The sequence below is a fragment of the Strigops habroptila genome, chromosome 1 (genome assembly GCF_004027225.2).
Source record: "Strigops habroptila isolate Jane chromosome 1, bStrHab1.2.pri, whole genome shotgun sequence".
In the NCBI taxonomy this organism is placed as follows: Eukaryota; Metazoa; Chordata; class Aves; order Psittaciformes; family Psittacidae; genus Strigops; species Strigops habroptila.
This window is the reverse complement of record NC_044277.2, coordinates 77457302-77484652: the sequence shown is the minus strand read 5'-3', so window position 1 is coordinate 77484652 and position 27351 is coordinate 77457302. Positions and strand designations below refer to the sequence as shown.

At 37.3% G+C, this 27351-nt stretch overlaps 1 protein-coding gene across 11 annotated transcripts in view; it reads left to right on the top strand.

The window, feature by feature from the left end:
• The window catches only part of CDH18 (cadherin 18), a 513966-nt gene that overhangs the window by 391545 nt on the left and 95070 nt on the right, over positions 1 to 27351 (top strand). For all 11 annotated transcript variants that reach the window (XM_030500750.1, XM_030500758.1, XM_030500767.1 and 8 more), the window contains one exon: positions 4682 to 4801. In XM_030500750.1, coding sequence (XP_030356610.1) covers positions 4682 to 4801 — 120 coding nt within the window. The remainder of the gene's footprint in view (positions 1 to 4681; positions 4802 to 27351) is intronic.

The following is a 27351-nucleotide window of genomic DNA, read 5'->3' as shown; positions in this document are numbered from 1 at the left end:
ACTGTCTCTCTGTAACAGCCCTTGTGCTGAGTGGCTGGTGGTATTTTCATCTCTGTTATGCTGTTAATTTCAGCAGCAGATTCCTATCTTGTCTCCTCAAGCAGTTAGCTGATATTTTTGCCACAAGTTGACCCTTGATCTATTTGTGAAAGCTGTAGGATGTTTATGGCTTTTGGTTTTTTAGGTAACAAGAAAGTACAGGTAAGTTTTGTTAAATTATTTGCCAAATATTAGATTGCAGTGTTTCCTATGGCATAGAGTGAGCATATTATTTATGTTTTATGTACTGTGCTGGAAGAACTGAAAGAAAACACCTATTTCTTGTCTTCATTGAACACTTCTCCTAAAAGTTGGCTCAAGATCCAAGTTTTATATCTGAAATTATTTCTTCTGCAGTGTAAAAAGCTCAGTTTCATTGAGACCTATGCTCTATTTTATGAAAGAGTCATCATTATCATCACTCGTCTAGTGGGGGGTTGGAACTAGATGATCTTAACGTCCTTTCCAATCCAAACCATTCTGTGATTCTATCTAAATTTAAAGAAAAACTTCCCCCTACCCCTCCCCTCCCCCCCCAAACAGCAAAAGCCTTCCATTCAGGTATCTTCAAAATGAGTGGAACACTGCATATTAAATTTTCTAGTGTTCTATGTAGTCATGCATAAGAAGTGTATTCCAAATAAATTCTCCTTAACAAATTAGTAGACACATTGGACTTTTCTGAACTCTTTCCAGGGTATTATAATGTGAGGTAGTCATAATTTCAGATAATATGGAAGGCAGTATTCATGGTGTTCATAAATACGATTTGCATGAGAAGTGTCTCTTTATCTTTGTGTGTTGTTTGATTTTTATCTTATAATAAAGATATCAGACAAAAATATTGTGATTTTCTAAAATGAGGACTTGAATCAATGATACAGTCGCTGGACTCATGTTGATTTCCTGGTGAAGACACTATTTTGTAATGTAGAATTAAACTAAAACATCTTCTCTTAACAATGCAGCAAACTATGGAAAGTCATGCATAGAGATTTGCATTCTCAACAGACATGCTTTATTGAACTGCTTCATTATATATCAAAAATTTGTCTTCAGAGAGACAGATTGAAGTATTTCTCTTCAGCTTTTATATGATACCTAATTTTACAAAATTTTTATTGTGAACATATTAAAAAAAAAAAAACCCAAAGAAAACCAAAAGAAGAGATTTTGAAATAAAACTACAGTTTGTTTTCCCAAATGAATGTTCCTTATTTTTGATAACAGAAAAAATGCAAAGCTTACAGAGTGGTGTTCAGAGCATACAGACATATTTTACAGCTCTGTATAGAGCATTAGCTAAGAAAACAGAATTCCCAGTATGGAATCTCTAAACTGTAACAGGAAATCATGTGGAATGGTTGTTGTACTCTGAAGGAGCAAAGCCTCCACTTTGGGGAAAAAATCTTTTTATTACCTAACTCGGGTGTCAGAATGCTTTCGTAGCAAAATTTGGAGGTTTTCTTGACAGGCACTGTCACAGTAGGTTAGTGAAGAAAGTATGGAAGGTACGCCTCTGGGTTCGATGTTCATATCTGCTCTGAGGTCTCTGGGGAAATTAGATCCCTATTTTTTGTGTTAGATTATTTTCCTCAGAATTATTAACATTAAAAATAGCAAGGCAGCTGTACTGTATAGTTTTCCATCTGAATCCTTCTTCACACGTCTCAACATCAAAAACTGATTCTGCATCTGAATGGTACAAATATATTTGGAATCATGATTTGTCATGTTGATGAGCTGAATGATGCTAACTTTGAAAGGAGTAATTGGAAGGTAAAGGTACTTTCTTTACCTTTTCTCACAAGGCATTCTAACCCACAGCTTTTACAAGCTGCGTTTCCTCTGTGCTCAGTAAATCATGCAAGAGTTAGGCAAAAGGCCAGTATGGATACATCCTATAAGATGCTGAGCATGCTTGTGTACTACAGTGAAAAAGTTAAGCATCTGATGAGCTACATTGCAGTAAACGAGGGTTCGAGAGGTGGGGTGGGGGGTTGAGTTAAAGCTTGTGATTCTAAGTGGTTTTTTAGCTAGAGAACACTTTGCCACTGTGCAATACCAAGTTACTATTATCAGGTGTTTCTTAGGAGAGAGATACAGATGTACTTGAAAATCACTGTGGCAGATTTTAAGGCATAATAGCATTCCATTCATGCTAAAATGACCTGTCAGTTGCTTATGTGAGATACTGCCTTTCAGTAGACCTCTTTCTTTGTCCCACATCAGTGAGCACTCAGATTCTAGCCCCTACCTTCTGAGAGGAGAGAGGAGAAAGAAGAGAGGAAAGAGGAAAGGAGAGGAGAGGAGAATGAGAGAACCATGAAATCTCAGTATTTCTGGTATTCTTTCAAAATAGCCAAAATCTGTTCATCCATTCCCAAACCTACCTTGATTATCTAGAACTGGAAAAAGTGCAAATGCAAACTGACAGGTACAGAAGTTGCCCAGCACTGTGTAGCAAACTATGGTAGGTGACTGGCTGACTATTGGATGGGCATATTTTTGTTGTATGCAATTAAAAAAAAAACCAAACCAGTAAACTATTTATCTTTAATGATTCCACAAATTCCAACATAAAATAACGAAGCCATGAATAAATTATTGTGGACAGGCCTTTATCTTTGAATACAGCAAGCTGGTAACTGGAAGACAGAAAGGTCACAGATTTTTCACCTCAAGTTAAAAATCACTGCCATACTGGGCTACGGAAACATATCATTACAGTATTATATAAGCTATAGAATATGGGAAAAAATGCATTTTCTGTTCTTTGAAGTGACTTGGTGTAGTTTGCAGGAACTGTTATTCTAAGTTTAAATAGCAAATAAGTATGACTGAATAGATTCCTAGAACATTTTAAGAAAATTGCACTAACTTTAATTCATATTTGTTTACCTTGCCACATAAACTGAAATACTGTAATTTAGTTAGGTTTACCATTAACTCCTGAATAACTATGAACAGATTACTAGCTCCAGCTTGATTTTATTACAATATTCCAGTTCAAATTCAGCAAGGTTTCCTTGTATCTGCTGTGTGAATATATTTATCTAAAAGACTGTATGCATTTGGGCTATTCAGAGACGAGAAGACACTATGTTTATGTATGCAGGCGCATTTGCTGTACCTTTTACCAAATTGCCAGTAGAGGTACAAAGAGCAACCTTTTGTGTCCAAGTTAGTGTTATTATTAATGAATAGTTTCTTAAACAGTGATGAATCCAAATCTGTGAAGATTTGCATGCTTGCTTTGCTGTACTTGAAGTCAGACTCTGTGATTTTAAATACTTGTATTCCCAGTGTATACTGAGTGTGCACAGTACCAAACAATTCTGTGCAGTGGAAACCAATCTATGAAATTAAACAGTTGGAATTGAGGATCTGATGTCCACACCATATGTTTTGGGGAAATCTTATTTCAGACTAGCTCTTGTCTGGTCTCTGAGACTAAATGCCCATTAGCAGTGAGAATAAATCACATGTGCTGCCAAAGCACATCTTTTGGTTTAGTTTCATCCAAAGGAATCTAGTTAGCATGCTCTGAAACTGTTCCATGAAGCAAATCAAAGTGTGACAAGTAGGTGAGATCAAGGGAGTCAATTCAAAAGCATACTTCTCACAATTAAGATGTGAAATTGAACACCCCAGAGTGGAGGTGATGCCTCAGTGGTTAATTTAACTGAGAAGCCACTTTCAAATGCAGAATTACATGAGAGTAGCTGGTTCTGTTTTTATTATTTTAGTATTTTAGTACTGGGCCAAGAGAGTCTGTAGAAAGCACTGCCTGTAGAAGGATAAACAAGCAGAATGCAGACTGAACCTTTATTAACTTGCAGTCTTTCATTTAATGATTTCTTACGTGAAGTGCTGTGCAGTGATAGCAAAAAAGATGCATCATTAAATGTCTTCAAAAAATATAAAAATCCAGAAATATAAAATCACTTGTCTTTGTGCAGTACTTTTGCATTTTGTTTCCTACAAAAATGTTACTCATAAGTTATCCTACTTAGTGACATGCTAGAAACTGTGATTTTGTGTTTCTAATGGTACATAATAGCAGAATACAAATATCTGTCTTTTGAACTCTTTAGCTTTCTAATTTGGATCCATCATTTGAATTCCAACAAGGTTCTAGTAGTTATTCCATTTTCAGATCTTTGATATCTTCCAATAGCTATACTTTTTGATTTCCCTTAGTATCTTTTGTTGATTTGGGGACATTTATGCAAAATATTTTAAATATGTACTTCAAGATTAATTTTTATTGTGGATTAAGATAATCCCGAAGTCCATAAATATGAGTTTTTCGGAAATCTAAGCAATATCCAAGTTTCAAATCTGTATGTGTGAACATGCATACATATACATGCTATGTAGTTACTGTTTTATGGTTATATATATGTAATTAAGTTACATAAATATATATATAGATAAAAAGCTGGGTTTTTTTCAAATTAGAATAAATGGTTTTCCTTAAAAATATGATAGGATGATGACATATAGAGAAAATGTTATTAACCTCTCTAATTGTAAAATCTGAGGACTGTACAAGTTTCAAAAATACATCTAAAAATATTTATATTTTTCAGAAAATTATGTTTATTATCAATTAACTTTCATTTTCTTGTACATACAGGTACATCTGTTCTACAGGTGACAGCCACAGATGCAGACGACCCTACATATGGAAACAGTGCCAGAGTAGTGTACAGTATTCTTCAGGGACAGCCATACTTTTCTGTTGACCCTAAAACAGGTGGGTATTCTATATTTCTGTCAGTGTGATTTTGCTAATATGTTGCAGTTAACTAAGTCTGGTAGATGAAACCCAATGTAAAAAATGCAGGTGAATGTGATATTTTTTTTTTTTTTTAATACCTGTTATACTCTACTTGGTTTAACACTATGAAATTTAGGAGTTGCTGTGTTTTTCTGAAGACTAAAATGAGCCTACTATGTACAGAATTAATTCTGCATTGTGCCATGATGCAAGCCATTCAGCCAAACTGGAATAGCGTTTTTTCCATCTTTATAAGCCTGTCTGTAGGAAGTGACTCAAGTGTGCCTAATATATAATGGTTTTAAATGCTTTGTTTTGCCTGAAGGGTAGGCTTGGGTGGGTTATTGAATTGTTCTTCAACACATATACCATAATGAATTAATATCATTTGTGTATTTATAAAACCGCAGAACTGCCATTTCACTGAAAAATTGTTCTAAGATTCAAGAAGGAAAATGAGCATGAATTTTTATGCTTAAACTTTGTGCATCGCCCGTTCCTTTCTTCTGCAAAGTCTAAGTTATGTGTAATTAATCCAAATAGGTTTCTTTAAAGAGAGAAGAAATCTCTTTTGGGGATGGGGGTTGTTACTAGCTTTGGATTTTCTGAAGAGCATTATCTTAATTATTAAGATGAAGTTATATTTTTAGTACATATTTATATACTTAATAATGAGGAAAGATGATTTTAGAAAGTACTTTAATCATCTGAATTTTGTAACTGGTTTTGCCTGTCTATATCCAAGCCTTAATACTGAGGCGAAAGAATGAAAGAGTGATCCCTACAATTAACTTTAGGGAAGAATAATGTTTTTTTAAATGTGCTGAAGTGAAGTAAGTATAGTGTAAATAGTTTCCATTATAATGTTTCTACATTTAAGTGTCTTTGCTGCATACCTTAAGCTCTGTGGAACTCAGATGTATATGCTTGCTTCATTATAAGAGAAGCGGATCTGTGCCGTCTCAGCTAGCTTTGAGGTTAGGCCTGCTTTGAGCAGGAGGCTGGACTTGGTGACCCCAGAGGTCTCTCTCAACCTATATTCTTCTGTAAGTTTGTGAGCTCATGTTAGAAAGGCCTGATGGTGCAAAGAGTGATAGGATAATGTTGGAGGACTATGTAAAGTGCTGGAAGGCAATCCACATGCAGGCCTGTTCATACATACTTTGTTACGGGAAAAACTGCTGGCACACACCTTACCCAGCCATGTGTGAGTACAGTCTGGCAGAGCTGGAATAGGCTAAAACCGCTCGGGTACATGTTAACATCTAAGGGGTATGGAAAATAAGTGGTACTGTGCCCAAGCTCTCTCTGCCCCTTTTTACTTAGAAATGCAACCCTGGTCTACATTTCTACTTCTGTTTTGGCACTCTGAGGCAATGGTCTGTATTTTTTATTTTTATAATGGCGTGGAACTTGTAGTCTGGAGCTGCTGTTCAGTCAGTGAAGAATCATGTTCTCAGTATCAGGTCTGTATCACAGAAGAAAAGAGTGGTGTTACAACACTGGTTTTATGTTATTAAGAAGAAGATGGGAGTGTATTTTCACTTCCCAAGCCTTACGCTTTGACAGGGATTTAATAACACTTTACGAATGTAAGCTGTTTCTAGTATGTCTGTAGAAAATTAAAATTATTCTGATACGTTAGTCTATTAAAATTGCAAAAGAATAAATACCTTAGGAGGTAAGTAGGCAGTGAAACAGTGAAAAAAAAATAGAGAAAGCTTTTTGATTTGATAACTTGTCCTTTTATAATTGCAGAAGAGCAGTTAATTTAATTTGTCATGATATAATGGGAAGAAGTAGACTATTGGAAATGATGGGAAAGTCTTGAAGAATAGAGTGTTTCACTATGAAATTTCACTTTGAATTTCTGGGATTTGAGGCTCATTTTCTAAAAACATCACTCTTCTGAATTTGCAAGCATTTCTGTGACCTATTTTTCCTAAGGCTTCAATTGTTCAATTCCATTTTAATTATATTTTTTCTGGAAGTTATCTGAATTTACACTGACATGCACAAGCTTCCTTTACGAGAAAGGAGGGACAAAACAGAGGAAAAGAGGAAGCTAAAGGACCTGACATTCATGACTGAATGTAATGTTTTGAAGCCTAAGGATCTTTTATGGCTGTAGGTAAAGCTTCTTGGAGCTATCAATCAGATGCAGACATCAAGTTGTTCATAGCTCAGTGTGAATACTTATTTTAAGAAGTCTTCTGCTTCCAGCTTAGTGCTGTCTAAACTTGTTTTTAAACAATTTATTATCTGAAGACTTTAAAGTTAACAAATTTTTAGGAGCTTAGTTTAGAATAGTTTAAATAGGATTTTAGAACTCGTACACCGGAAATGTAAGAGTGGGCCAGCACCAAATTACAGACTCTTCTCCACACCCAAAGGAGGACAGAGGTGCATTGTGGGGAGAGTAACCCCCCTGCTGTAATTAGAGACTCAAGCCTAGGCTCCTCCAGGGGCTGTCCCAGGAGAGCGTCAGCCCCATGGGCCAGGGCTGAAACCCATCATGAGGAGCCCACAGAAGATACTGCCTAATCACCCTTCAGGCTGAGGGAGCTACTGCCTGCAGTGGTATGGGACACATTCTAGGATGCAGGGAAGAGCCTTATGGTATTGTGCTAGACTTATACTTGGATGTTTAGATGAAAGACCTCTAAACAGGAAAGGGAGGGTTTGAGATGGATTAGGGAGTGAAAAGCAAGGGATAATAGAGGGATAAGGGGATAAATGGGGCCCATGGTGTATAAACAGGCTCTTATTTAGCACCGTTATCTGGTCATGCTCTGTGCTTGATCAGCACCATCTGTCGTACCTTATTATGGTCCATTTCTAACTATTTCCGTAGTAAAGAGGCTCTATCTTTATGCATGTGAGTGTGAAAGTTTAGGTGCCAGCAACTGGAGATGGATGACAGCAAGGCCTGTGTGTCTGTGGTGCCAGCAAACTGGAGAGCACAGAGTGTGTGCATATTGCATGGGTGGTTATGTCAGTGTGGGATCACGACCAAGTCTCAGGCTGGTGTAGCCACTGAGTTGGATGAGTGGCTTGGGTGCCAGGTATCCAGGTGGCCAAAAGTCTGGAGAGACCAGAGAGCTCAGAATTCAGTGATTGGAAGGGCTAAGAGGTCCAGACCAGTCCGGGGTGACTGTATGGTCCGTGGGTTGACTGAGAGGCCTCTTTGCAGCTGTGTGTCTCTGTGCATGAGGCAACGGGAGACCAGGGAGCCAGCTACTGGGGGGCTCATAATGTACATGTGGGATATCATTGGGCACGAGGGATCCAGGGGGTCCAGGACCCGTTACTGGGTATGCTCAGTGTGTAAGACCCATTACTGGGAGATCCATAGTGGGCTAGGGTGAGAAGGGATGTGTGTGTCCAGGATTAAAAGGGAGTCTGTACCCGCAGCTGGAGGGGAACTGCAGGTGTTGGATTTGTATGTCCAGGTGCCAGCAAGCATGAAGACTGGGATCCAAGTGACAGCTACTGGATAGGCCGAGTATCCAATGCAAATTACAGGAGGGATATAGCATGTTGAGTATGTGTGTAACGTCCAGCTATAAACCGTCTCATCCTGATCAGCCAGAGGAGGATGAGGCTGTTAGTGCCATTTGTGTTTGAGTACTGAGTGTTCCTATCCATGTGTCACCCACTGGGCGTATGCATTGCGTGTGTGCATGTACCTCTTCGGAACACACACTCAGCCTTGTTACTGCTTCTGAATCATGGATTAAAACCAGGGAGCTACAGCAACCTCATTTCTGTCAGGCTAACAGACTTGGCAACTCCCAGTGATCTTTAGTCTTTCAGTTGATCGGCTCTAGGGCCTGTGTTTTGATTTGGTGGGGTCTTTTCCCCTGTGAAGGAAGAATTGTATACTCTGTCTGTATGTAGAAATTTGCTGCAACTATGTTGTTATGACTATGAATGTCAGAACTACTGTCCATGCATAACAAATTGTAAGAAAGATTTTCAAAATCCTTTGAATTTGAATGGCTTTCTAGGAAGTGTTTTGTATTTGCGTTTATTAATTACTTCTAGTAATTAGCTATGGGGTGTAATAGTAATTAGCTATGTAATTAGTAATCAGCTGTGACAGCCTGTGCTGGTTCCTGGTTGCTTTCCTCCCCAGTTGCAGCAAAATTTGCTGATAAATTTTTATGAATAACTAGGTATTCATAATGCTGATGAAAGAGAGAGAAGTCAATGTCTAGATCCTAGGTTTATTTGCAAAGATTATGTGCGTAGGTTTATATGATTTTTTTAAATCAAAATACTCAGGGAACCCCAGAAAACATGAGTTCCTTATACTTTTGGAGTATCATTAACCTCACTGTAAAAATAAAATTAAATTAAAAGTTATTAATGAAAACTAGAGCAAATAATCTGTTAATATACTTAGTGTTTTAATATGGTTCCCCTCCAATCTTTTTAAATGTCCAAATATGCATGAAAACTTTTCCTAGGAGTCTGAGTTACAAATTTAACATTCCACCTTTCCCAAACCATGAGGTCTTTTGATCCATTAACTTGATGTAGGATCTATCCCTGCTTGTACTTGCTTGTCAAGTGTGGCTCATCAGACAGCAACAGTCAATATTTGACAGATAACCCAACCCCAGAAGCTCATTTTTTTTCCTGAGGAAACCTCAAATTGAACTGTGGGTTTTTCCTAGCAGCTGTAGCAGCCCACTTCAGTTGCCATATGCTTCGGGACTGAAAGTGAAACCTGTAGTCCAGTCTACTGCTTACATAGTAAACCCATATCTGGAGGATGTTAGCTACACGCAGCTCTTCCCAGATGCATCAACTTTTCTGAACATAACATACAGAGAGAATTAATCTGTGGGACATTTGTCTTTTCAAATTAGCAGTTCTATTTGTAATTGTGATGAAATAAGAGATAAAACCATTCATTGCAGTTTTGAAGTACAGACACTAGTGGGATGGGAGAGAAACACAATTATCATTGAACTGAATTACTGAAAAAAATTAGATATTTGTATTTATTTGTATTTATAATGATCTGCTGGTACATCAGTAATATTACAAAGATCTTAATCGTGTATCAGCTTGTTTGAGTTTTTTTACTTGGTATTAACTAATAAAGAAATGTGTATGCTTATTTATGAAAGAACATCGCTGCCAATTATACAGACTATTTATTAGGCATGAGAAGAGTGTCAACCTCCTTCTGCTTTCTGTCTTCACAATAGCATGAACAATGGCTTCAAGCATCCCTATAAGAAATGACCTATTCGCTAATTATCTAGTTTGGTTCCTGACTGAGAGCACAATAGAAATAATAAACATAGTCAGTGTCTGAATAGATGCTTCCAAATACAGAGATGTGCCTCATAAACCCCAAATAAGCAACCCCTGAAGTTCAAGGTTTTTGTTCTCATCTGTAACTACTATTCTTATATTTTTCTAGAAGTCTTTGGCCATAGTGCATATGGGAATGGCTGATTTTGTGGCAGTATAATATGTAGAGTGTAATTTTAAAGATGCATGTGTATTCCTCTGCAAAACAAGAAAAAAATACTGTTAATAAAGTTATTCCCAGATTTCATATTGAAAAATAAATACTAATACTTAAAAAGACCCACCTTTTAGTTAATAGATTATATTAAAATAAAGTTCTTTTAATACGGAGGTAGTAATTACGGATTTAATGGATTAAGGTCTACCTTATTTCCTTATTTTAGAGAAAATAACTTAAACTAGTGTAAAGAGGAATTACATAGACCTTGCAGTGCAAAGAGGAATAACACCCTTTGCATGCTTCAGTAAAGAAGTCTGTTATGGTATTCCAGATAAGAATCTATTGTGCTAATTCGAGTAATGGAGGTATTTCATGATACTTGGTTCTGCTGTACATAGGAATTCATACTAGTTAGGAAAATCATTTCAGAAATCAAATTCTGCCACTAACTTGAACGAGCATTCTTATTTTTTATATTAGGATTTTTTTTTTCTTTTAATCAAAATATCTGTCTTAGTGGCAGCTGTTTAAAATAAGTGTGTTTACTAGGGTTAGTGATCCCCTGCTGTTATGCAGGTTGGTTCATGTTAGAGTGCTAACTGAAACTGAAGAGTCCTGCGTTTATCTCTTTGTCTTCATGCTGAGAGGCTCCATATCTTTTTAATGATCTTAGGGGGCTATAGAATTATCTTCCATAGATTGTATGCTTCTGCTCTAAAGGAATACCTTATGATTGTCCCCCTAACTCCATAACAAAGACACCACAGCTCATGCCCAGGTTCCTGTAGTGGTCTTTTGGTGAACTTAATGTCCTTTATCACAGTTTGAACACTGGGGCTCTTAAGCTGTTATTGGACACTCCATGTCTGTAGCAGGGCAGCAAAGCTGGTGAAGGGTCTAGAACACATGTCTTATGAGGAGTGGCTGAGGGAACTGGGTTTTTAGTCTGGGGAAAAGGAGGCTGAGTGAAGACCTTACCGCTCTCTGCAACTACCTGAAAGGAGGCTGTAGTGAGGGGGGTGTTGGTCACTTCTCCTGGGTAACAAGTGTTAGGATGAGAGTAAACAGCCTCAGGTAGTGCCAGGGAACGTTTAGGTTGGATATTAGGAAAAATTTCTTCAGTGAAAGGGTTGTCAAGCAGTGGAACAGGCTGCCCAGGGAAGTGGTGGAGTGACTATCCCTAGAGGTATTTAAAAGACCTGTAGATGTGGTGCTTAGGGACATGGTTTGATGGTGGACTTGGCATTGCTATGTTGACGATTGGACTTGATGATCTTAAAGGTCTTTTCCAACCTTCAAAACCTCCCTTGTGCTTGCATTGCAGACCACTTATTTATAGCTATTAGAAAAAACTCAAATTTAATTGTATGTTATTGTTTTCTACTTAGCATCAGTGAGGTCACAGTGAAGAATCATTCTGAAAGCTGAGTTATTTTTATTAGTGATACCTCTTGCTAACAGTGTGTAGGATTAAAATAAATTTACTATGTGCATGGATACTGCAGTTTCACCTTGAAGTCGTAAGGACTGTATTCAATATTTGGGTTTCCATATGTTTATTTTTCCTAAAGGAATTTCTGAAATGTTATATCTGAAATTACATCTCTAGCATATTTCATTGCCGAAGTCTACAGTTTGTTTCAAGAGAATCACTAGAAATTCAAACTCAAAATTTGAGAGAGTCTTACCTAGTTCTTCTAATTCTACCAGGTACTGTACAACGCACTCCTCCATTCCTGAAGGAACAGAAATATGTACTCCATCTAAAAATATTGTCATGAACACTTGTTTGAGAATGTCATCTGCCAGATCTCAGCTAAGAGTAATGTAAATATTGTAATGTCCTTTGCTTTCAATTTTAAGTGAATACTGGATTTTCTGCACCTACAGTTTTCACACTTCTAAGATAAACTCTGAACAATGGAGTCGATTCTCACAGTTTTCTTGTGTGTTCAAAATATTGATATAATGTTACAGTTTTCCCAAGAGTTATTCAAAGGATAACTCAGGCCATCAAACAGAAGGGCAGAAAAATATGAGCAGATGAACAATCCACTGTTTCTTTTAGTTTTCTTTCTTTTTATATTTCTGCTCCATTTTGGTACAGTTGAAGATTTTATGAGAGCATTGGTACAACTAAAACTTTGTTGTTTAGGCCTTGTTTTCCACTAGCATGGAATCTGCACTGAAGGGTCCTTGCTAATCAAAAGTGTACAAAGAGGAGGGGCAAGATGGGCAAGATGGTGTGCTGCAGATGTGTAATAAGAGTAATAAAGCAGCAGTAATACCAATACCAGCACTGCTTTGGAGCAAAGGTCTGTACAACCTAGTTTGGTGTTTCTTATGGTGACTGATACTTGGGGGGCCATTGTCTTGCCTGTGTATCCTGATGCAGTTTTTGCCATCCACCCCCAGATTTCGTGGTCTGCCTGCTGAAGCAGGACATTGAGTAGCCCAAGATGGATTGACCACTCGTCAGGACCAGTGTTCTGGCACTGTACTTTCTTTGCCGATTACCTACCACCACTATCTCTTCCAACATCAATCATATAGTTAAAAAGGACAGGCATAGGAGGCAGAAGAGCAAGGGTAAAAAAGTTTGCCTGATATTCTAACATTGTTTTTCCTCTCCTGTGAGATGGTCCATGTGTACTGGAGATTGAATTCAGAAACAAGGAAGAAACGATTCTTTGGTTGTTCCACTCTTGTTTGTTTCTGTGTTTGTTTTTCTTTCATCATCTGGTGTTGTGAACAACTGCTGTGGACAATCTGTGTTGTCCAACAAAAAAAAAATTTAAAAAATTTGTCACATGCCTCTGTAAGCATTAAATGGCAATTGGCAAGTTCCCAGATGATACTATCATCTTGGCTTCCTAACAAGGACTGCTGCAATATGGTAAGTGCATTCGTTTTGTTGGTAGACACCTTTTTTTTTCCTTCTTTTTTTTTTTTTTTTAATTTCTTTTCAACCTTCCATCTGTAAATACACAGATATATTTTTCCACTTACAACATAATGCCTGCTTATTGTGGGCTATCCCCAGTAGGCACCTAAGCCCCACACAGCCACTCACTCATTCCCTCCACAATGGGAGGATGGGGGAGAGAATGAGAGGGATAAAAGTGAGAAAACTCGTGGGTCGAGATAAAAGCAGTTTAATAGAGAAAGCAAAAGCTGTGTGAGCAAGCAAAACAAATTAAGGAATTCATACACTACATTGCATCGGCAGGCAGGTGTTCAGCCATCCCCAGGAAGGCAGGGCTCCATCATGTGTAATGGCTGCTTGGGAAGACAAGTGCCGTAACTCTAAACACTCGCCCTTCCTCTTTCTTCCCTCAGGTTTTGTTGCGGAGTGTGACATCATATGATGTGTAATATCCCTTCGGTCAGTTGGGGTCAGCTGTCCTGGCTGTGTCCCCTCTCAACTCCTTGTGCACCCCCAGCCTACTCGCTGGCAGAGGAGTGTGAGAAGCAGAAAAGGCCTTGACTCTGTGTGCACACTGCTCAGCAATAACTAAAATTGTGTTACCAATACTGTTTTGGTCACAAATCCAAAATGGCACCATATGTGCTGCTGTGAAGAACACTAACTGTATCCCAGCCAACCAGTACAGTGGTGAAGCACTGTGTTTCTTTGTTGAACCAGATTTAAAGTACTGATGTGAAAACAGTGAGACATACATGATCATGTAGTTTGGATTCTTCTGCCACATCCTTTACAGTTTTTCTCTTAAGTGTAAAATTACTATTTGTTCACCATTGCCAGGTTTTGCTTTTACCTTCTAGGGGACACTGGAAAAGGTTCCTAATGTTAATGTTTGTTAAGCTTGGTTTTCTATACTTGGAGACGTTCACGTTTTTCAGATGTACTGAGGATTGTACTGTTAGTACTGATAGTGCTGTTTTTTGAAGGTCTAGAATGCTGTGCTATATCTATTATAAAGGTTAAAGAATTTGGTGGGAGAAAAGCATTACTTCCGTGATGTGAACTTCTGTCAACAGGTGTTTCTCTCTGTGTCTTTGAACTTTTCAAAAGGGTTACATGAACCATTGATTGTAAGTTTTCTGTTTTTAAACAAGGAAAGCTAATGTTGCATTGAAACAAAGTCTGAAAATTACATGTGTGATAAAACATGTTTAACTTGAGAAAAGGGGAATTAATAAGATTTCACCTTAAACCCACAAATACATTACTGTAATTTTTAGCTCAGCTTTGATGAGAGGCCGGAAACTCACTCAGAAGATGAATGCAGTAGACTCTTTAAAGACTCTGCCCCTAAGGACCAGTTCACATGTTAGCAATACTTTTACAGATCAGTTTTTATTGTTGTGGAATTAATCAGTGACTTTATTGCCTTTAGTTGTGCTAACAGGTGTCCTTTTTCTAGACGATAGGTTATTATTGGCATCTCTAGCTATACAAGAACGAACTACTGGGATATTAGATTCTTTTTCTTTTCCCCCTTAAATTTTTAGCCAGGGGACTGAAATGAAGATGCAGAGCAAACCATTAAGTTAAACTTCTTGGAGGTGCCCTAATTTATATACAGCTCTACTTCTTGATCCACATTTCCCTTTTCCAGTTATCCCTTTCAAAAGCTGTTGTGGGTATTGGTATTGTTGAGGATAATAATTTCAGAAATGCAGTTAAGGGTGGCAATGAAACTTCACAGTGGCAATGAAAATGAGTGAGAGCAATACTGAGGTATTCTTCCAGGAGCTGTGTTATCTGACAGTTTGGTAATGCTAAAATGCCTGCTTATGGTTGGAGACACACTGGATATATATTTATTAAATGGCTTAATTTCTTGTGTCTCTATTTTATGAGATTTTTTTAGATCTATTGTGTTAATAATGCTATTGCTTTATTGTTTGAGTAAGTTCATATTTTTTGCCTTTCATATTTTGTGAAATTATGTTTAATTCACACTGGAGGCAGGGAAAAGACCAGTAGTGGTAGACTTGTGAAAAGAAAATGAGGCATATAGAACTGATGGAAGATACCATTTCCTTTAGTAGTGCGTATAAACAGAGATTTTTGTAATTCACACAAAGCCTGTGATTTAAAAGCATAGCTACTCTCAGATTTAATGCATAATCTACAGTAGATTAATAAATATGCATGTGTCTGGTTTCCCATCATCTTTTAGAATGATGCATACATTTTCATTTACAATCTGAATAAATGTGGCTGATGATATCTTTTCTTGTAATAAACCATACAGAATTACAAACCTAGTATGGTAATGCTGCTTTTCCAAAGATTATGTGTAAAGAAAATGCTTCTCAAGAAGTACTGTCTTGTAAAAATGATTCAATTGCAGTTGAGATACCTTCTAACAAAAACTGAACAAAAGCTTTATAAAATTAACACAAGCTCCATATCTGTTTGGCATCTACTTAAAAAAAAAAAACAAAAAAAAACCACCAAGCACAAGGTATTTATGAATCCATTTTACATCAGTTTTAAAATGTGGTAAGAACAGATGTGACATTTGAGGAACCTCTGTGATTCAGTTCTTACCTAAAAAGGAAGGGAGAAAGGAACTACCTCCAGAAACCACCAGCAAACCTGTAATCTTCCAGCAAATTTGACCTTTACCAGCTGTATGTCAACATTTGTCCTCCCTTCGATGCTCGACTTTGCAGCCTTCACACTGTTGCTGCCTGCTTGTGTGAACACGGAACACAAAGCCTGACAATAAGGTTTCCCAGTTTCCCTTAGGTGGAGTCCATCTTTTGTGTACTTGCCTCAGAGTGTGTTTTCATTTCTTTGCCGACTTTGTCAAGCCGAAGAGCAGCAGCAGAAGCAGTACAGTGGGCTTTGTCTGGTCTTTCAGACCTCGGATAGGCTCTGATCAAACACAATAACCAGCAAATTTACCTCATATCTTTGTAACTGTCTTTATGATTTAGCAGCATATTTGTAAGTTTAAAATTTAGGAAAGGCTACAACTAAGACTTCCTGAGACTCTCTAACTTCACTTTCAGGAGAGGATACTGTTCAGTACCAGTTTCATTTTACTTCGCTTACACATGTATTCTGTGACTTAATTGGTGAACAGTGGTTGGAATTAGGTCTTTTTTTTCCGATTAGCATTTGTCCACCACCACCATGTCTGGAACTGGAATGTTTACATGACAAAAGCACAACGATAGGTTATCAAAGGCTCTGTCTGTATTTGCTCTTCACAAATTTCCATATAGACTTGCCATTCTGCTTGTAAGGGTCCAGAGTCCACTGACAGGGCCCCCCAGTGGCTGGGTGGACCCCATGCCAGCCCCTGGGGCAGTCAGCCCCTGCCCCAGTGATGCTGAAGCACGGCAAGTCTCCAGCTCCCCAGAGCCCTGTCCGGCCAATCCATGGGCACCATCGAGCCAGGTCCCTATCCCTAGGGAGGTGCCCAATGCCTGAGACTGGAGCTGCCTTGATGCCCCCTGGGCTGCCCTGCTCCCAGCTGGGAGGAGTGACTACCAGGCTACCAAGCCCTGCCATCACCCACCTGGGGAGACCCTGGCATCAGGGAATTGCTTGCCCTCACACTGTTCCAAGTGGTGTTGTCAACAAAGGTCTGTAAGATGGATGTTTTTCTTCACATTTTTAAGCCCATGAGCAAACCCTATCCCTCAGGTAAAAAAGAGTTTTCAAATTCCCAGCCAGTACATACCTTATGCAATATTTTAAACATTAGACAAAGCCTCTGTCATTAAAAATTGTCACACTAGAAGAGGGAGAAGCAGAGCTCTCTCTGCTACTGATTGCAGAGGAGTTCAGCCCAGTCTGCAGTCTTTAATTTAGGTCCTTGAGGAAGTCTTTCGTTTTCACATATTTTTGTCTTCTTTTTCTCTTGGTATGCATTTCAGGATTACACATGAATTTTCTTACGATATTTGTGGTCATGATTACAATATTCTAAAGTTGCTATTTCTCTTTCTTTTTCCTTAGCTGGTCCATAAAATCCACAGTATTTCTGGGGTTTTTTTTGAGAGCATGCTTACAGTGTTTGCAAGGAAAGATTCTATTCTATCTGTAACACTGGGGAAGGTGTAAGAGTAGAAGCCTTCCTGGAATTTAGTAAAACATTTGCAGTTCTGGGAGCAGATGTAGCCATCATGGGAGTCCTAAGGGAAGCAGGCGGATTAAACAAGGTTTTGCTGTCTCCCAGCAAACTGTTCTTTCAAGAAATACATTTTGGATCAATAGATAGCATCTAAAAGTGTTTGGGCAGAAAATGTAACAGTTCCCTATATATCTAACCACCATGGCTTCACTTTACTTGAATAGAAGATGAAAATAAAATGAGGGACTTAACAGCTAAAGCTGTTTCTTCCTGAGAAATCTCTCCTTAAAATGAGATTTCCTCTAGGTTTTTGTCTTCATCATGAAATGGCAAGGACTGATAATACAATGCAGATCCTTTCACTTGAATGCATTTCCCAAATCTTGGCTTTAATTCATTTCTAATCAGTTCTGATAAAAAGTGAGTATCACTGTCATATGGATTAATCATCTAAGCCATAATGTTCTGTAAAAGTAACTGCATCACTGAAAGAACATATGAGTATGGTTACTTGTCTAATCCTTTACGTTTACTTAAATACAATACCCTTCTGTCCTGTAGAGAGGAAGCCTCCATTTTCACAGTGGACATTTTTATGTCAAATGTCTAGTTTACTTTGTATTTTGGAGGAAAAGAAAAGAAAAAGTGCTTTAAATGAGGAAAAGCAGATAAATCTCATCCTGTTGTTTTTTTACAGAACTTTGTATGTAAGTCCTTCCGGATATCTTAAAAACCTCTGTTTTGTTAACTGGATTAGATTTAGTTCAAGTGTGATACTGTCTCAAAGAGATTATCAGTGGTGTTGTTAATATATGTCAACAGTGCATCTTCTGATTCTAAAAAAAAAAAAAAAGACATAAAGTACTATAAAACTTTTTGGAAATCACTCCAGAAATTTTGCTTCTAACTTCAAATTTGTCTAGCGTCATATGTTCTGCAAGAGTTTCAGGGTGCTCTGGTAAAAGAACAGTTGCAAGACATACTGAGATAATAAAAATAATACAATGCATTACAAAAAAACTATAAGGTGTATCTGCAAATTATATTGTGTAATTGCTGCCATGACAAATGATTAATTATAGATATATAAATTGCTAATGTAAAAATCTCATCTGTAAACTATCACAAAAGATGAAAGAAGGTAAAAAGAAAGTATTGGAAAAACAGGGGTTTTTTCTGAATGTGGTAGACTACTGTTACAATACACTATTGTTAATAATTTTAATTTAGTTATATATTAAAGTATGGAAAAAGTAATTTCATATTCAATATTTAGATTTGTTTACTTTATTTGAGACACCATCTTTTTGTTCAGCTAATATCCTGTTAGGAAACTAAGAGCAAGTGCAGTGTAATATGAAGTACAGTATAGTTGAATTTGGCTTGTGAATATGTGCAGTACAATTGAACTTGGCTTATGAAATTGTTTTTAAAATAATGTTTCTTGACATAACTCTTGGATATTCATCATTCTTGTAAATTCTGTCCTTCCATTTCTCTTCAGGTAGAGCCTTCTTTTTCCCTGGTAGTATTTCAGTGATACAGATCTTGCAAGGGATTTTTTTTTTAAATCTGGGCTGCTTAAACAAATGAAGCAAATACACATAAAATCAACATCTGATAATTTTAAAAACGTTTGAAAAATCCATACGTGGAGTTGCTTCTTTTCAAAGAAGAGCAGATGCAAAACAAAATCTTAAAAAAGTACAAATTTAAATGTAGATGATTAGGCTCACTTTTTGGCATTGCTTGAAGAGAGGGTGATACATGTTTTCCATCCATGTGCTTCTCTCAGGATGCATCATTCTTTAAAGACAGAAGGAGCAGTTAGCGTCTTGCTTCTCATAGGAGTGGCCTCCAGGGATAGTAATTTTTCACTGGCTTATGTGTCAGATACCCATTACGGCCTATCTTCTGTTGAAACAAACACTGAAATAAGTGGAATTAATTGTATTTGTCTTGATCAGCTAACCATACAAGAGGTGAAAGACACACAGGTATCTTTAATTTGAATGTGGCTTAATCTGACTTTGCAGGAATTTTGTCCTCTAAATAGAGACTCACTGGCAAGACTTTAAGAACACTCTAACCAGAACGTTAGTTGTGGAGTATCTGTTGCAGTCACTGAGCACTGCATTAGGGTGTTTATCAAAATCTAGTAAGATTTTTTCTTTGTGTTTCATTTGCAATTAATAATAAAGCTAACAGCTGTTGCCAGATGACAGTCACAATGTTGCTGTGGTTTTAATATTTTCTTCTTTTGACTCTGAAGATACTTTATTTCTGATGGGAGTCCTCAGGGTGAATTTCAGGGCCTTGAAATTAAAAGATTATTCATGTAGTTGCTGACACATATTTCTAGGCAGAAGCAGAATAACAAATCAAAATGAAACATCCTTTACATTTTCTCTCAAGTCAGCTATTTTACTTAAAAGACCTAAATTATTTGTGAAATTTTCATTTTTACTAGGGCTGTACCACACAGGAAGAATATAAAAGTTATAGGTAAAAAAGGAGCAGAGCTTTTAAACTCATGTAAAATGCTAGGATTTTTTTTAAACTACCTCACCTTTTCACTACATTGCTATTTATTTTTGTCTGTAGTTAATTATTTTTCACCTTTATTTGTATGCCAAAGAACTCCTCCCGTGTAGAACATATGAATTGAAGTGCTCATTAGCACAAACATAATAGAGGAAAATATTTTTATGACAAGAGTTACTTAGGACTTGGAATAGTACCCAGCCAGATGTTTTTTCAGTACTTACAGCTTTTGTGGTACTTTTAAAAACCAGCCCATGATGTTGGCTGTGCTGCAAGCTGCCTGTAGGTCAAGAGGATATGAGAACACCTTCCTCTGTAGTGCTATAGTTAGCTCAGTTCACTTTGAATCCAGGGCCTTTTCCAGGGCTTGATCAATTCACTCGTGCAGGACACTCCAGCACATTCTAACCCACTGGTGTCCACTGCCTGTATGCATGCTTCCTGTCCTCAGGAGCAAGCAGGGGCAGAGGGTAGCCATGCCATCTCGAGCATTGCTGGAACTCGTAAAGGGAGCACCTGCCTTTGAACTAAAGAAATGTTTGGTTTATAGAAAAAAAATTGCACTATAATGAAGAATAGGTGCTTGAATTATTGGTATACTGTAATACCTTGGATCCCAGTTTCAGTTAACTTTCCTGTTCATATCTCCAGTCATTCTATGCAATACAAGATACTGTGGTTGTAATATCCACTGTGAAATCTCCTGGAACTACTCTCTTGAATGAGATTGTGTGTTTACACTTATACTAAGCATGACAGAATAAATCAATAGATATATCAAACAGTAACTCTGATTTAATAATACATAGTGATAGTAATACATAATCATAGTTCATGACTTTCATAATCCGGACCTGTTTGAACTGGCAGATGTAGTTTCTTCCATTTTGTTATTTTTCATGTATATTAATTTCTGCAACTCCAAGATAAAGCTCTTACCTTTTAAACAGTTGTATGCCTTAGTTTTAATACTAACCTGTGTCTACATTGGCAAATACCCTAACATAGAATCATAGAATCATATGAAATGGATTAAGATAATGCAGTTAGATTAACTGTTGCAAACTGGAGTGTAATACATGTGAACTCCAGCACTTCATACATATACAGAGTCCTGGTGCCTTTCCAGGAAGAGGCGAAAAGCATTAGACTTAGAAAATTCTGCCTTCTTCATTACAAATACAAGATGAAACACTATGCATGGGTTTATAAAATTAGGAAGCCATGAGTTACAGAAGCTATTATTTTCAGGATTGCAAGAGCAAAAACTACTCTGAATGGGATATTGAAGAATAAGAATTATTGCAAGGATGGATATGAATTGTATTTCAGGTATCTGCATTAAAAAAAAATGGGATTCTAAGAAACCGTGAAAGAAATTATTACATTAGTCTAGGCAACACAAAACGAAATAATGAATTAAGATCTTAGCTGAAGTAGAATTGAAGTATTTCATTATAATAGCTATAATCTGTTGTTTTGTGAGGCTAGAGACACAGTCCTTTAGGACTGTATTTATGTAATCAATACCTTTCTCTGAGGGTTTTTTTTTGTTTGTTTGTTCTTTTTAAACCATGTACCCTTAGAAAAATCTTGCCTGACAGATCTGATACAAAAGAAAAATGCCAATGGAACCAAAAATTTTGTTGTCCCTGTTTTTAGTTTTTCTCACTTGGGGGCATGAAGTGGGCTGTGGGTCATACCGAATGTTCTGGTATCTTATTTTCTGATATACTCTTATTTTTTGATGACTGGAAGTACATTTAATACATAGCCAAATACTAGGCACTCCGTTTTCACCACTACTGTGTGAGTGTACACCGTTGTGTTTGTTGTGTAATATGGGTTGGCCCATGAAATCATCTGTCATTTTAATGCAGACACTTGGCTTATGCCTTATTGTTGACAGTTCTAGTACATTTTTTGTTCAGCAAGTTATACCAATTCTCCCCATTTCTGTTATTAATAATTCATATGTTACATCTCCAGAATTGGTCTTAGTTAAACATGACATTTGTCTATAATGTCTCCTTGGTGATGAACGCTTACATACATTTTCACATGTCAGAAAGTCATAAAATGTTCAGTATGGTTGACTGATACGTTCATTATTTAGGTGATAACCAGGTAGAGATTTCATCTGACATTTTAAAAACACACTGATTATTGTTTTCTTGAAAAATGTATTTGCACATCATCATTCTCACTATCCATTTTGTGGGGTTTTTTATGTTAAGTGCAAAATGGTTAATTATTTTCACACTAAAAATAGTTGACTTGGTTCTCTTTTCACAGTGACAAAACCCCACAGTAATAATAAAGCCAGTGGAGTCATGCTAATATATCATAAGCAGAATGTGACTATTCTGATTTGCTCTTAATTATTCATGGTACTTATGTTCCAGTAAATCCTTGTGTCATCTATCACGTTTATCATTCATGTATCATGTTAACAGTAGGTCTGCTTCACCTTAGGACTCTTAATGAGACTGGTGAATGTCTGGTATTCTTATGAATCTAGTGAGAACAATGAAAAGCAGTTAACAACTTGGATTTTTGTAGTTTAAGATGGAGATACATGTGCCTTTAGTTTGCAACTTCATTAATTCTTATCTCACTTACGTAAAGATCTAAACATTGTTGTGTTTGAAATTTTGCCAAACTAGCTTTACATAATAGAGAATATGTTTGGTATTGATACCTGCAACATGACGAAAATCTTTCCCTCTGCTGTGGCACATTTTGTTCCCCAGTGATTTTGCCTGCTACCATCTCATGTTAATGAAGAAATCTCATTATTTTGGGATGTGCATGCAGGGCAGGGGCGGGAGCAGATGTCATACAATCAAAATTCTAGCTTAAGAAGTGTTAAGTAGTAAGTACTGCACCAGTACAAATCAGAGATGAATCAAGCCTTTTCTCTCCGCCATGGACTCACCTCACTTTTGAAATCCTGTGCAAATACCAAATACAGAATTGTGGCTACAGGTGTTTTCCAGAGAACTGCTCTTTCTCCTGCTGTTGGAGAGTGGAATAGCACTTGTCTTTTTTATTTCTTGTTTTATTTTTGTTTTCCTCTTTAGCGTAGCACATTTAGGTGTTTGTGTATATAGATGAATCCGAGCACAGGAAGTGATTGGATCCGTGCCTCTGGGACTCTTTGCTATTCCAGATGACATTACTGCAGTACTACAGCTTGGAAAATCCACAGATCTGAAAAATGCAGCTGCTTTCCTGCATGACCCTTTTATGGTCATAATATGTAAACCATTCAAAGGCAAGGATTTGTTTGCTTGCTTAGCATGTGGTGTTTGTATATTAAAAATTAAGTTGTCTTCAGGTGTTCTGTAGAAATGCATGGAAAAAATAAAAAAGTTTAAAATGTTACATTCATAAATATTGCTGACAGTTAAATGCTTAAGGCCTCCTTGGGAATTGCCATTTGATGTGGAATTAGAGTTAAGCATAAAATGTCACTGTTTTTTGGGGAGGAGACTTGCAGTTCTGTTTTAATTCCCGTGCCCCCACCAAAAAAGTTTAGTGTTTAATGATTTGGAGGCAAAATTACTTCCTTTTAAAGCTTTTCAAGTACTATCCTTTTATATATTTATATGGATGCCATCTGGCCATCAGACTGCAGTGGTTCAGAATATCAGTTCAGGTTCCCATAAGCATACTCTGCTGCCTCTCCAGTAATTAGATGAATGGATGCATGCCTGGTTTAGATTGTTCTTTTCTAAACTAAGGTTTTTCTACCTTTTTTTTTCTTGCCATTTTAGTGGGAAATGTACTTATGTGACTCTAAATGAAGTTTACACCTTATTACTAAATAGATAATAAAGTGTATATACTGAAATATATTCAGAAATATTTACAAGGGATGTATATAAAAGAGAGAGAGGGAGAGTAAAGCTATGATGGAAAGATAATAATAACTTTTAAGAAATATTCTTTGATGTAAAATTTTCCATAGAATATTTACATTTTCAGTTCTCCTAAGGTCAGTTTTGGCTCCCAGTCTAACTGTAGTGAAAATAACATTAATATCAAGAAAAATAAATTACATACTTGTACACAGTTGTTTAAATCCTCCTTCCATTGAAATCAGTGGAAATTGTGAATAATTTGCAGTAAAATTATTGTAGTTCAGCTATTCAGTGGTATAGAAGAGAAACTGACTGAATGTTTTTATGTTGTTAGAGTTGTTGGCCCGACTGCCTTGTCAATAGCAATCAAGTATTAGCTGTTCTATCTTTGTTTAACAACATTTTTGCTTAATTTTGAAGAATATCACTTGCAATTAATTCTAAAGAAAGGAATTAAATACTCTTTTCACTTAAATAGATTGTTTGGCTCTGTTTAGCTCCTCAGAATTATATCAGCAGTGAGTGTGGCTATCAGTGAAACCAGAAGACATTGCAGCTGATCTTGAAAAAAGTCAGTTCGTTCAATGTTGGTAGTTTAGCGTTAATGGAATAATTTGGCTTTTTGATGATTGCCAGATTAGGTGGGAAAAGTGTCAAACTGTTTTGTTTTTTTCTTTTTCCAATAGCATCCTTCAGTGAAGACCAAACTAAAAAAAAACCAAAACAAACCAACGATACATCAGATATTTTTGTTAAATCATTTGCTTGGAGCCAGTGAAAAGAAATATGTAATTTAATGCATTCATGATGAAAAAGTTGAGAAATTATTAAAGGGGAAAAAACAACACCTTTTCCCTTCAATATAAAATTATTTATGAATTTGTTAATTAATTAGGATTAGGATGGGAGCAGATAGCAGATCAGAGGTAGATTTGCATTGAGATGGGATGAGTGTGTTCAAGGTGAGCTGGGTGAAGAACTGGCTGAAGGGCAGAGTTCAAAGGGTTGTGGTGAATGGGACTACACCTGGCTGGTGACTGGTCCCAAGCACAACTACTGACTGGGGGAGACTGGATTGAGAGCAGCCCTGAGGAGAAGAACTTGGGAGTGTTGACTGACAAGAAGCTCAACATGAGCCAACAGCGTGCTCTTGCAGCCCAGAAAGCCAACTGTATGCTGGACTGCATCAAAAGGAGCATGACCAGCAGGTCAACGGAGGTCATTCTCCCCTTTTACTCTGCTCATGTGAGACCCCACCTGGAGTACTATATTCAGCTCTGGGATCCCCAGCATAAGAAGGATGTGGACCTGTTAGATAGCATCTAGAGAGAGGCCACGAAGATGATCAGAGAGCTGGAGCACCTCTCCGGTGAAAACAGGCTGAGAGAGTTGAGGTTGTTCAGCCCGGAGAAGAGAAGGCTCCAGGGAAACCTTATAGCAGCGTTTCATTACCTAAAGGGGGCCTACAAGAAAGCTGGAGAGGGACTTTTTACAAGGGTGTGTAGTGACAGGGCAAGAGGGAATGGCTTTGAACTGAAAGAAAGTAGATTTAGATTAGATATAAGGAAGAAATTCTTCACTCCGAGGGTGGTGGGACAAAGGAAGAAGTTGCCCAGAGAAGTTACGGTTGGTTCAACTCTGGAAGTGTTCAAGGCCAGGTTGGATGGGGCTTTGAGCAGCCTGGTCTAGTGGAAGGTATCCCTGCCCATGGCAGGTGGTTGGAAATAGATGATCTTTAAGGTCACTTCCAACCCAAACCATTCTAGGATTCTGTGATTCAGTGTCCTCTGTTTATAGTATTCTCTCCTTTGTTTCCCCACGTCTGACATATAAACCTTTGGTTGTTGTCTCTTTGGGGGTGTGTGTGTTCCTTAATTGTTAATATTGTTTACATTACTGTAAAACATCACAGTATTTTGGATTCCTGAGTGAATGCAATTAAAAATCTATGCAACTCTTTCCTTTGGCACAAGTTGCCATCTTCTCATAAAGCTGTACTTTCCTTTCAGACCTAAGCCTTTATTTTATTAGATATATTTTATTTGATCTTACTTGAATGAAGACATGAATAATTCAGTCTTGGTTGGGAAGATGGAAAATAGAAAATCCACATGACTTGTAAGAAACACTATTGAACAAAGAAGTCTTACAAAATGAGGATATAATAAAAGCCTTCTAGGTCAGATTAGTGGTCTGTCAAGCCCAGTTATCTTGCCTCTGACAGTGTCAGTGGGGAGATGCTGTTTAGGGAGAACATCCTAGCTTGGGCACTTTCTCTAGTCTGCTCCCTTAATACTTTCCCAGCATCCACAACTACTGCATTAGGATTGCATAAGGAGGTGGCACCTTGCCTAGTGTGGCATCTCAGTACTCTTATCTTTTTATGAATCTGTTATCCATGAGTTTATCCCTTTCTGAACCTGCTGGTACTATGCTGTGGTAACAAGTTCCAAAATTTCACCACCGTTTTAAGTATTTTCTATCTGGTTTAAGCCACCCTGTCTTAGGAACTTCATCAGTGGTCCTTAACTCTAGTGTTGTTGGATTTGGTGGAGAATAATGTTTATGTTATCTTGCATCTTATTACGCAAAGAGCTTACTGTCATCTACTGACTTGGAGATTTCACTCAACACTCCTTTGATAGAAATACTGAATAATAGTACAAATAAAACTATTTGTACTGTCCTGTTCTTCAGAAATAACATGATGTAACAATCATAATTTTTCCTGTAACAAAATGTATTACCTTCCTGATTCTGTAAACCTTGAGCTCATATTCCTGCAGTTATCAGCCAGTAGATGGAAGAATGTCAGCCTCTCTAGTCCCTCATAAAGCACCTGCACCAAACAATTTACTAGCTCATTTCTGTACCTTAACTCTGCTTGGACCTTAAGACATGTGTTCTTAGGCTCTGAGGCCAGAACTTCTCTCAGTACTCAAGATGTGAGCACATTAAGTTTTAACGACTGGCACAGTGTCATTCTCTGTCCTGTTCTTAATACATTTTCCAATGTGACCAACATTTGCTGGATTTTGTCTTTTGCCATTATTCCTGTGATCTAGAACTGCCAGCAAAAATTAAAAATTGTGTTTTCCTTATGTGTAACTGCCAGTATACATAGGCAGGGTTTAGGTAATTTTTCCCTAGTGTATTACCTTACATTTCTGTACACTAAGCTCATCTTTCACCTTTCTGGACAATTTTTTGAGCTTCTTTCAGAATTTATTGCTGGTGTTGTGTTGTAGTTGGTTTGAGTTGTCTTTCTGATACCTACTGTTGTGCGTTGGGGTGTCTTGGAGCATCCTACAAGAAAGCAAAGCAATTTCAGCATCAGGGCATGTTTCAAACAATGTGTTAGATCCTTTTTTTCTCGGCTAGGTGCTTCATTATTGAAAAAAACACCTCTATCAATGAGGCTTACGCAAACCGCATACAACAAATAATGTACTTGTTGAATGAATTTAGTTCACTAATGTAGTTGCTCTTCTGTTCTCAGTGATTTCTTTTAGAATTTTAAAATGTTATCCTCTAATTTGTTCATGAACTTTGCTCTCAGTCTTG